The sequence below is a fragment of the Anopheles arabiensis genome, chromosome 3 (genome assembly GCF_016920715.1).
Source record: "Anopheles arabiensis isolate DONGOLA chromosome 3, AaraD3, whole genome shotgun sequence".
In the NCBI taxonomy this organism is placed as follows: Eukaryota; Metazoa; Arthropoda; class Insecta; order Diptera; family Culicidae; genus Anopheles; species Anopheles arabiensis.
This window is the reverse complement of record NC_053518.1, coordinates 89,077,732-89,089,630: the sequence shown is the minus strand read 5'-3', so window position 1 is coordinate 89,089,630 and position 11,899 is coordinate 89,077,732. Positions and strand designations below refer to the sequence as shown.

General features: G+C 43.1%; 1 protein-coding gene across 1 annotated transcript; it reads right to left on the bottom strand.

Moving 5' to 3' along the window:
* Positions 1-9,367: 9,367 nt before the first annotated feature.
* On the bottom strand, positions 9,368-10,564 carry LOC120904878. The gene is made up of 2 exons (XM_040315337.1): positions 10,343-10,564; positions 9,368-10,282 (listed from the first exon to the last, which is right to left on the bottom strand). The coding sequence occupies exons 1-2, from the start codon at positions 10,556-10,558 to the stop codon at positions 9,674-9,676; spliced, it is 825 nt and encodes a 274-aa protein (XP_040171271.1). The 5' UTR covers positions 10,559-10,564; the 3' UTR covers positions 9,368-9,673.
* Positions 10,565-11,899: the final 1,335 nt, after the last annotated feature.

Below are 11,899 nucleotides of genomic sequence, written 5' to 3'. Positions count from 1 at the left end.
AACCTAGTACCACCCCGGGGGCGCGGTTTTGTGCACCGTTTCGAAGAAAATCGAAGGAAAAGTGCCAACAACGAAAGCAGGAGAGTGTGTGTGTGTTATCTTTGCGTTGTAGTTTTTGTTATCCTCCCAGCGGGCTCGTTTCAACTCCCTGCCAGGGGTACTGTTTTATTTGTGCCGGTCCATCTCTGTATCGTCATCATTATGCTACACGGGCTCGTTAGACGGTAGTAGGTATTCCACTATTTTTCTGCTCTGGAACAGGAACTGGTGCGTAAAAGGACGCTTTTCTCACACTATTTTCGTTACAGTGCATCACTGCTTCCTGTTCTATCCACGTTAAAAGCAAGGTCTATTTGTATCTTTTCAATTTAAATATCCTACTAAGAATACTCGACGATGGAATGTTTTTTGCATATTTTACACCGTCCATCTTTTGCTTTCAGATATCTTTGTTAGTCTCAATTTCGTTTCATTTATTTATCAACTTCTGTATTTCTTCAGTTAAATGTATTTTTTTATGCTTTTTTTATTATTATGAATGATTTTCTTTAATCATTTTATTGTGTTGTTGTATTTTTCTATTCATGTACTATTACATTTATTACCCACGCATTTCTTCTTCTTCTTCTTCTTCTTCTTCTTCTTCTTCTTCTTCTTCTTCTTCTTCTTCTTCTTCTTCTTCTTCTTCTACTTCTTCTTCATCTTCCTTTTCTTCCTTTTCTTCTTCTTCTCACTCCTTTTTTATTATTATTCTTCTTCTAATTCCTTGTTTTATTCTTCTTCTTCTTCTTATTCCTGTTTTTATTCTTCTTCTTCTTCTTATTCCTTTTTTATTATTCTTCTTATTCTTCTTATTCCTGTTCTTCTTCTTCTTCTTATTCCTGTTCTTCTTCTTCTTCTTATTCCTTATCTTCTTCATCTTCTTCTTCTTTGGTACAACAACCGAGTCAAACCCTGCCTTTCCATTAGTGTGCTTGGCTTTCAGTGTCTAATTGGTTATACGGTTTTTGATTTTACGTATAGGGTCACGGTCCATTCGAGGTTTGAACCGATGACGGGCATTAAGTTTGCGAGTTGACGACAGTACCACGAGACCGGTCATCGTAGTATACTGCCTTAAATTTTGTTAAAAAAGCCGTCATGCTTATTGTCGGTGCAAAAAAATGGAAAATGGACACGAACTCCAAACCTATAGTAAATCCTTCCGAGCACGGACTCGTTTTAAGATGTCGCGCATTTCCACCAAAGACCAGCGCCAGACAGCATCAGCCCCTTTGTGGCAGCTACACTATTTCGTATGTTAGCTTTGCATTTTAGAGGAAGTTTGCGCGTTTGTGTCCTTTGCGTGGGTTTGGGTCCATCTAACTGTAGCAGCGTTTTTCTCACTCTACAGAAAGCGTGAGAAGCATCTGCGCGAAGCATTCTTTTGCGTGGAAGTCGTCACTACTATGCAGCATTTATTGTTTCCTTTTCCTCTTCTAGGTGTGCTTTCATAGTGCAGTTTATTTCGCAGTGTTTTTTTGTGACGGCTTCTTTAGAAAACTTTGCATTTGAGGCTTACAGCTCCAGGTATCATTCTGTTAGCACACCGTTCCTGTTTTCTATAGCTGGCGAATGGATAAATTGAAAGCAATTGTGGTGAATGATGACAAATGCTTCTTGTCGTTTTGAAAAACACTTTTGTACCTGTAATAGATAAGCAAAACAGTGTCTAAAATACCACAAACATTCGACATGTCCATCTACTTCACTACTCGGTTAGTCATTCAACGTGCAATGCACCGTATCCTTTTAGTGTAATTGCGTCGTGCTTTGTGTATTCCTAGAAATAGTATCTTGTTTTTTCATTAAGTAACAAAAGCTAATTCTACTCCTCAAGGTAAGCTGCGGGTTTCTTTCTTCTGCCTTTCGACGATACCTTGGTTTGCAAATGCCGCTAAACGCTTTGTACTTCTGCGAAGAAAGGGAAACTCCAGTTAGCGTTCCATTACCTTGAGTTAGACGAGAAAATGTGATTAATACCTGCGAGGCTACTTTCCTAATTACTTGCTGTGCAAAATGTGTGTTCTTCTTCTTCTCTACAGTCTCATCTGTATTTGCATTTCAAAGGCAAGCAAGCGAACGAGTGCGACACCTTTCTTCAAGGCACTACGGCCGCTACACGCACCACGGCCACCATTGCGTTGTTAGTCTACGCTTGCAAATGCACGCGCAAAATTTGCACCATAGTTGTTGGATTTTTTTTATGTGAGGTTTTGTTTCGTTTCGTTTCGTTGGTTAGGTGTCTTAAGGTAGATGCAGAGAAGCATTGAAATAACTTGAACCACAAAACACACAGTGGCAGCTTGCTTGATGCGAACGACTTGCTTGCAAGTGGCACCGGGTTGCCCACTGGCAAAGTTGCAAATGGTCCAAGATAAACGGAAGAACGTGACTAGGGACGCAGTCCACTGTCGGTTGGTCGGAGCTGTTGGCGCCCGTCTGGACGTGAGACCGTTCCCAACGCTCACGCCTTTCGGTCAAATCTCGAAACTAACAGAGCACCCCGTTCCATTTTTGGTTAGCATTGTAGTAAACCCCAAAAGAACAAACCAAGAACTAACGCATTCTTAATCCTCCTTAAGCAGCCGTCGGACGGCGTTGGTACGGTAGAAAGATTTCTCTTTCCTTCTCCAATATTCCGCCGCCGCCCAGATTGTTGGTCCAAAGTTAGGTTACGGCCGCACGAAAGTTCACACTTTCTTTTGGGTGTCGCACGTGCTTGCACTTTTTTCTTTTCTTTTCGAAGTTAGAGGAGTCTACAAGTCCACCAAAACCACCAAGTGGTGCAGGTGCACTTATGGATGCAGTGTGCTCGGGTGTTGGCTCACGGGCGTAAGTAAATTGGGATCATTACAGCTGGAGTGGTGGCCGTGTGTGTGTGTGGGATGTGGGATAAGAATGGGCGCGTATGTATAAACGGCAAGTCCCGGCAATTCTTGCATTCTTCCTTCTTGCGCGGTTAAGCGGGCGGTATTCCTGCAAGCGTTCTCTAATCCCGCTTTTAGTGGCCTTCAGCTGGGTGTGGGTTAGAGAAAGTGGGAGAAGAAGAGTGAAAGAGAGTATGTAAGTTGGTTGGCCAATTTCAGGACCCTGGCGGACCGTCCCTCCATCGGATCCTTCGTCGCTGGTGGATGGAAACGACACCTCATAAATTATCAAGATAAATTACAACACTCACTTTCTTGTTTCGGGTGGTCGTTTTTTCTTCACACGCCCTCCTTTACTTCGCACGCTGGAAGGCGCTCGTCAGGAGTGCGATTTTGGTCCTAGGCTTTGAGGTTTGACGAGGAAAACCTTACTGCTGAGCTACTGCTACTTCTACTACTACTGCGCGATACTTCCAGCCCGTGGAACGAGAAACAGTGCACGGTAAGCTCTCTACCGTCGGCCGGCGTCTAGTCAACTTTACGCTTTTGTTTCACGAGCCCGTAATCCTTTATGACAATTAACATAAAGTTTTGCAAGTGTTTTGCTCACTCTTTGCGTTGTGTGGTGTGGTCCTCTACACCTTGGAGGAAGTGGTCGTAAAAAATACGAAGCGCCAAGAGATTTACGGTGGAATCTTTTGGGGGTAGCAGCAAACGAAAGCCACGGCATTAAACGGAAAGAAAGCGGATGGGTGGGTTTGAGGTGCAAAGAAAGGAGGAAGAAATGGTTTACCGCAAGGCCGTTGGATGCTGCTGCTACTGCTGCTGCTGCTGCTGTGGGAATCGTGGTAAGATAATGTCTGCTCACGGCTAGGACTACGGCTGTTCCGACGGATGCGGTCAGTTGGATGGTTCAATTCAATTAAGCTCGGACCGAAAGCTGACAGGATGGCGAGTGCCTCTGGGTCGTTAGATGAATGGTTTAGTGTGGCCTTAGTGGGCCCGTTCCCAGCACAGACAGCTCACTGGTCGAGTGGGGAGGGGACGCGTAACGGTGTGACATCATGCATCATCATGTCGGTTTTGTGATGATTGGCCGTTCGGTGTAGAGATTGCGCTTTTGTTTTGCTGTACCTCGTGGGAGAGTTGTTTGCGAGTGGATCTGTTTATTAGCCATTGATTATTAGATAATTACACTGGTTTCGGTTGAGCAATGAAGTCCATTAAATTGCTAAGGAAACAATGAGGAATAGTTATTTTAATTCAAACGGATTAAAAGAAATTAACACCCTGTAGAATCTGAAACAAAAGCTTGGATTAGTAGGATTACTATTAAATATACTCCCTAGTCAAATCTGATAGCTGAAAAAGATTAATTTGTAAAATGTAGGAAATGATCCTCGTCCGGTCTTTTAGAAGCCGGCCATTAAAAAATCGATTTTTCATGAATGTCCAGTAATGTGGGCTATAAAATGATGTTCAAATTTCCAATTTCTACGAGTATATCAAGATCTAAACTTGAAAATAGTGACATTAACTGTTCAATGGGAATATCATATAGATAACTGATGAGTCAAACATGAACAAGCGTAGCTCTAAAACTACTAAGAATCAATCGAAAACGTTGATATTTGAAACGTGCTCGAACTACACCGGTCACGTGTTGAAGTCAGTGTGATCTGGATCGTAATCTGGAGCTCGGCCCTGATCTGACTCCGGTTATTGTTAGTTCGATTCTGACTTTGGCAAAACCGGAATCACTAGCTCCGCCCGAAGTAGGAGTCATTCGGAGTCATGGGGGTGTTGTCCAGAGTCGGATTTTTCATCCTTGACTTTCTCTGTGCTCTTTGTAAATAGGCCTTTGCTTCTAAGAGTAGCGCTTAGCTACGACCGCAATGCTTTGTATTATCATCCTTGAACCGGTGATCCCCGACCCAGACACATACTGACTCTCGTCGATTTTGGTACATTTCGACTCCGGTCGACTACGACCCTGACTCCGGATGACTCAGAATGGATCCGACTCTAGACAATAATGCTGGTTGGAACTACCTTCCGGAGTTTGTTTTGAAATGTTCGGAGTCAGATCGGAGTCGACTCCGGATTTTTGCCAATTTTACCCCCATCACTAGTGCTGACAACATGAGGATGCAGGAGTATCATTGACAACATGAGATTCAGTTTCATGGTATGAATTTCAGGATGATTTTCAATGCACTATGTCAAAATTGCGAGCTGTAGCCTGCGGAATTCTCACTGCCGTTTGAAGCTTGGCTGAAGTTTGAGCCTATTTGCTTCTTTAAGACATTGTCCAAATCTTGACGAATCTCTTCAAGGGAGTAGGAGTGAGAGAAAATGCTCTTCCAAATACTTGAACATATGCACAATAGAAGAGAACATCGTTTATTCAACACTTTGTTTGTGCTCTTTAATATTTAGTGCACTAAACAGGGACGGCCTTTGAAGCATAAACCCAGAGAGAATGATACCGGATAGATTAGTATTTTGTGTAAGTTGCTCTCCTATTCCTATCACCTTGATTACGATGTTCTTCTTTGTTTTGAATGTTTAAATAGCAACTAATTAACTATGTAAGTCATCAATGGGTTTGGATGTCTGAGCGTTATAAATTACCTTATACTCGACACCAGTACAGTCATTCAAGTCGTTCGATCAAGCTAGAAGCTATACTAGACTTTAAACCTTTCCGTGAACATGCTACTAAGCCATGTATCTTCCCTGCTACACCAAGGGAATATCTCACTGAACCTCGGTAGAACGAATTGAAAAAGCAAGCAATCTGTTGCCGTGCCTCAATATCTCAGCTTTCATGTTAAACAATTTACAGGAAAAAAGTTAAAAAAACTGCATCGCTCTCTCTCTTTAAATTAATCACCCTTGCAAATTTTTTCTCTCCCACTTGCCTAAGCTACCATCTCCTTTTGTGCTGTAACATTGTTACAGCAAAAGGACAGCAAACAACAGCTCCATCATTGCCTTCAACAAGCGTTTCGAATGAATAAATTTCCTGTCGCTAATTACCAGAAAGCAGCCTGGTTATTTTGCTGTGTTTGTGTCTGTGCACTTTCGTCTCGTCTGTGCTTTTCTGCATCCCCACCCGGCCCAGGTTTTGACAAATGGAACGTTTCCGCCTTTTCCCGCGGTGTGGTTCACTTCCATCGATCAACCTCTCGCGTTGGGTTGGGTTTGCGAACGGAGAAGCGATGCAACACATTTGCAGCACCCGCTGCACATAGCAGCAACAGCAGCAGCAGAGTAGTGTTTTGCGTCGTGTTCTCGAATTTACGAAACAATCATTAGCTTTCTCTACCGGTTGGCTCTCGGGGGTTTGGCGCTCAGGAAAGTGTTGTTTGGGGTGGCTATTTTTTACTGCTGCTTTTTTCTCTTTTTCTTCTTCTAGTTCCAAAACTTTCCCCATTTGCGTTCCGGGGAGGGGGCGGTAGGATGGAATGGCCACCAAATAGAGGACATGTTGTTGGTTGCGCATCGCAACGTCTGGTCCTGGTCCCTCGATGCACAATGATGCTTGAAATTTGCCACGGCGTGGAGACGCGGCGCAGAATTAATTGGTAAAATCTGACTTGGCATACTAATGCGCCGTTGTCATTAGTTTTGATTAAATTTATGAAACGAAACACACAAGAGTGCTTCCCCTGCTGTTGCTTGCTGCCCACTTTTTGGCGTTGGCTTTGGGCCTGACTGGCCTGGGTGGCTCTGGTGCTGATGCTTACACAGATATTTTATCACCCGGCGGTTGGCAGCGTCGAGTTGGATCCAAACAACTCCGGCAGCGAACACAGGTGTAAGGGCGACAGCAACGGGTGAGCGCAGCAGGAGGGACAGCTGAAGGTACTCGTAAAAATGGCCACAACTTACGCGTGCGAGCGGCCGTAGTCAAAGTGCTGACGAACGTCCTATACCGTCCTCGGGGGCCGGAAATGTCCTCTTTGCCAACTACCGAAGGGCGTGCTGCGTGTTTAGCAGGCGGTGCCCCCGGGGCGGTATGTTTTGCCTGTCCGGTATCCACTACACCCGGATGGGTTACACACCCCTTTGGGCTGGCACACCATCGATTGGCAGACAAACACAGTGCTGCACGCACGATAGTCACACGTTTGTCGGTTGAGCGCACGATAGAGCTACGGTTCACGCCCGTCCTCGTCATTGTCGGTGCCTTGGTGACAAAGGTTTTTAAAGCAAACAAGTCCCGTCCCGTTTCTGGCCCTTCCGTTTGCCTCTGTGACAAGTCGTACCATTCCTTGCCGTTCGTTGTCGGGTGTCGGTATGAATGTAAAGTTTTGGTTTAATTAATTTTGATAGGTGTACAAGTGCGTTTCCTTTGGCTTTTCCGGCGTTGCAGGGGCCGGCTGCAGCACGTGTCGACTTTAAGCACGACTCGGGTAGAGATCGGCATTGGAGTGCATTGGACGCACGGTGTCGGTGTGTCGATAGATTGCGTGATTAATTAAAGTCATACTTTTATAAGGCGTGCGTGAATGTTCATCTGCATTATTTTGTTTCCTTCTGTTCGCTGTCCCGTAGTGCGTAAATGTTATGGTTTGATAATTGAATTGCACATGCAAACACATGGTACGGGTGAATTGTTGCGCCCTTGATTGAGGGAGCAGAAATGACAACACAGGAAACAAACGATGGAACAAACGTGTTTAATACATTGGTGAGAGGACACATTGAAGTGTTCATTTATTATTGCAAAACAAAAGGTTTATTTTCAATGAAAAGCCGAAGAGCATGAGCTGTTGCAAGAGAGCGATTAAAAACGTCCAAGATTTTGTTTTAAAAATGAAAATAAATTGTCTTCGTTGTTTAATAAACTGTTTCCGTTTTTAAACCAAAAATTTGAGCAAAAATTGACTATTTTCATCTAAAAGAAGTTGAGTTTAAATTAATTGTTTTTTTTTTATATTTTTTTGCTTCCGTTTTGTAACAACTTAGTTTTTACATGTTTTTTTCCTCAAATATTCAACTAAAACATAAGTAATTTGTGTTGGTCCGATATTATTTTTTGTGGTTTATTTTTATTCTTTGTAGTATTTACGATCAAACCTTATCTGCAATATTACCTACGTACATCTTATTGTTTTAATATTTACATCTACGAAAAAAACGTCAAGAAATGCTAACATCCCAGCTATGATTTATACCATATAATCTGGTTATTGCTTGCTAAATTTGCTCCAATGTATCTTCACCGTCTTATAAACATGCAGTTCTAAAAGCTCATAATTCAGATGTCTGCTATTTAAATTAACTTTGTTCTTTATTATCCATGCTGAAATACTTAGTTTTCAAAGTCACTTTCGAATGTAAACGTTGGAGTTGGAATTTGGAAGAAGTAGTATTGCCTACATATCTTCTCCTTCTTCTTCTTCTTCTTTGGCACAACAACCGCTGTCGATTAAGGCGTGTCTGTACCCACTAAGTGAAATGAGCTTGGCTTTCAGTGTCTTATTGTTATCATAGCAGGATAGTCAGTCCTACGTATGGGGGCACGGTCTATTCGGGACTGGAACCCAGACCGAATACGAAATGCCACGCTGGCTTTTATCGTTGGGCTTCTCAACGGTAGCATCGATTGTCCGGGTTTGCTCTCGTCGATGCAGTTATACGTGCCTGCAAGAACCCTCCGCCCTCGGGCAATGCTGGCCATCCCAGAGACAAGGACCGCCTTCGCCTCCTGAGACCCGGTTTTGCGTATATGTCTTGCTCTTAATGCGGCATTTGATGCGTATGAGCCCGTCATGACGATAGCAAATGTGTTGAGTCGCATTAATTTGCTTCGCGCATCTCGCCAGAATCTTTAGCGTCCTTGTTATTGTTGTGTAAATTTTGTGACTATATATGTTATATTGTACTCTTACATGTATCAAGAGGGCTTATAAGGTCCGACGATCATTTTAATAAATAAACAAATGACGGGCATGTTATTACGTCGTACGAGTTGACGACTGTACCACCAGACCGGCCCAACACGCACATTCGCCTATACATCTTACACACTGATAATTACAAAATATGCTATAACTTCTAAGGTTGCGGAAAAAGCATCTTGATTTTTGGATACAAGCTTTATAACAAGTCATTCTACAATGTGTAATACTAGGGAAAACATGAATGTATTAAAATCAATATTTTTCACCATGTAAAAGACATAAATAGCCTTTTTTATTAATTTTCGTTGTTATATTTTTGCCATAAATTCCTCCATTAAAATCTTTCCTCCATTAAAAAAATCATCCTGGCCTATTTTCACTGTGCATTGGTTCTCCATTTATCAATACATAATCCTTTGAGTAGATGCTTCATGGATAACACATAACGCAAATCTATCGCACCTTTATGCTTTATGCACCGGGTATGCTTCCTTTCGTTCGAATTATTATCAATCCATGCAGCACATCATCGCCAACCAGCTATTGAAATACGGTACATTTTCTTTTATTATAATCCTTTAAGAGTACATCCGGGTTGACTTGTGGCAAAGTGCATCGTGTTTTCTTTTGCAGTTGTTGTTGGTGCACTTTTCTCCTATTGTGCAGCTTCTCGGAACTCGTAAGCAGATGGAATCCGATTTAGATACCGAATAGAAAGCAGTGCTGCATGTTGAATGGATCGATCCGGAACCGGTCTTCAGTCATATCGTTTCACACAGACACGCCATGGCACATGTGGATGTTGAATACTGACTTTTATCAATGCTGTCACCGTCCTTTCACCCCACCTCACCGCCTGCCCGCTGATCGATGGGACTGGCGGGATCGTTTCTCGTCCTGTGCCTGCTTGGCCCTGCTCGGGCCTATCTTCAGCCACTGTTCACACTTCTTGCGCGACACTTCCAACCGGTGCCAGGGCATCCGCTCGCGCAGCAACCACTCGAACCGCTCGTCCTCGTACAGATCGTACTGGCCCTCGGTGATGGGGAACCCGTTCGGTTCGGACACGGCATCGAGCATACGCCACACCCCGGACAGGGAGTCACGTTCGGCCGGCTCCAGGGCGTCCTTCGGTGCAGCTGGCGGCGGCGCTTTGCGTACCCGCCGTTGCTTGCGGCGATGCTGATCGCGCTGCCGCTTCCTCTCGTCCAGATGGTACTTCAGGTCACATTTGAGCAGCATCTCATCGATGAAGCTCTGAAAGGGTGGACTGAAGCCACCGGCATCCTCAAACGGCATCTCGGCGCTGAAAGGTAGATCTGGCTCACTGTCCGCGGGTAGAATTGGTTCCTCTTGCTCGTGGTCAATTTCTGCGATTAGCTGATCGTACACCTCCCGGAACTCGGAGGTGAACTGATTCAGCAGCATCATATCGTCGCCTTCATCCTTCCCCACTGGCTAGAGTAAACGGCAAGTAATTAGATTGTAAAGATGCTTACAGGAACCCATTACGCTTACCTTTTTGCGCTGATCCAGCAGGATGTAGGAATCGTCCAGATCGGAAAATGGTTCCGATAGGGCACTGTCTGTAGCATCGCAACCGTTATCACGGCGGGAACCGATCCCGGGCAGCTCCATCACCGAAAGAGGCCTTAGTATGTGAAGAATGCTGTCGGAAAATGCCTGCCGGACCTCGGGATCTTCACTCGAACCGGTTGCTTCGTACGCGTCCATACTGGTGGCACGCTGGAACGCAAGTGTCTCGGTACCCAACGGCTTCCCAAAACACTCGAATCCCGGAATCCGTGCCCAGCTCAACGCTGGGTTAAGTTGTTAGATCGATAGGAAATGGGCACGGCGAGCACGGTGTCCCAATGTGTGAGCGCACATGCCCAGCAAAGGGGAAAGCGAAGGCCTGGTAATGGTGGTGGTTATGGGGGATGGTACGATTGATTTGACCCGTTTTTGTTTTTGACACACAGAACATACAGGCGTGTTTTTTTTTCGGGGTAGCTGTTCGGAATAGCAACAATTCGGGAAATGCAATGGATTAAGTTTAGGTTGCGTCTTGTGCAGGGGAGAGGGGGGTGATAGAAAACTTGCACGTGTGCAGTTTTAGAAGGAACAAAGGGAAAAGTTTGTTTTGATGGGTGAGATGAGGTGTCTTTCGAAAAGTTTTCTTCAAGAGGTGTATTCATGTAAAAGAGTTTATGAAGTTGTTTGGTTCACTTAAAATTCAACAGTTAGTAGCGTGTTTATCAATAATTTTCCTATAATATTATAATTTTAGGAACTTATTTTGAATATATTGTTGGTAGGATGTAGTTCAGGTTTTTTACGTGTTAGACTGCATATTTATTTGATATCAAGTTGAATGGTCTACTTTTTCGATTCTTATACGTTGTTTTTTTTTTAATTTCATTTGACACTTTTTTTAGTTTTTTATAGTGATTATTTCTTCATTTAGTAGAAACTGTACTACAATCAAGTTCAATGATCTCTTACTTCCGTACATACATTGTTTTACTAATAAAATTTAGCTTTAGCTTTAGTCTATCGAGTTTCAATTATAGTTAAAACATCGTAAATAAATAAATAAATTCAGCAGTCTTCAGTTTAAAGTTCTTCTTTAGTATACCCTCTTGTAGCTATAGCGAACCTATAGCGAAGCTATAGCGGAAAACAACTGTTTAAAGCTATAGGGTAAATGTACCAATAGTGGTGCAATTTGTGGTGGTACAGATGTATTTTAATGGATTTAAAGTGTCAGAAACGACAATTTCTGAATATTTCAACACATAACAGTTGGAATATGTTTTATCTTCGCAATCAAAACCATTTTTACCACAAAACACATCGAATCTACGAAAAAATACATATTTTTGTGATTGCTTCGTTGTACCTATAATGGTGGTATGGTTCCTATAGTCGTCGTATTGTGTTCCTATATTGGTGGTAAACAAAGATACATCTCAAACAGATACATCGATTTTCAAAACAGAACAGAACAGAAACAAAGATACATCGATTTTCAACCATTTATGGGCATCAATGAATTATTCTATAAAAAAAGGA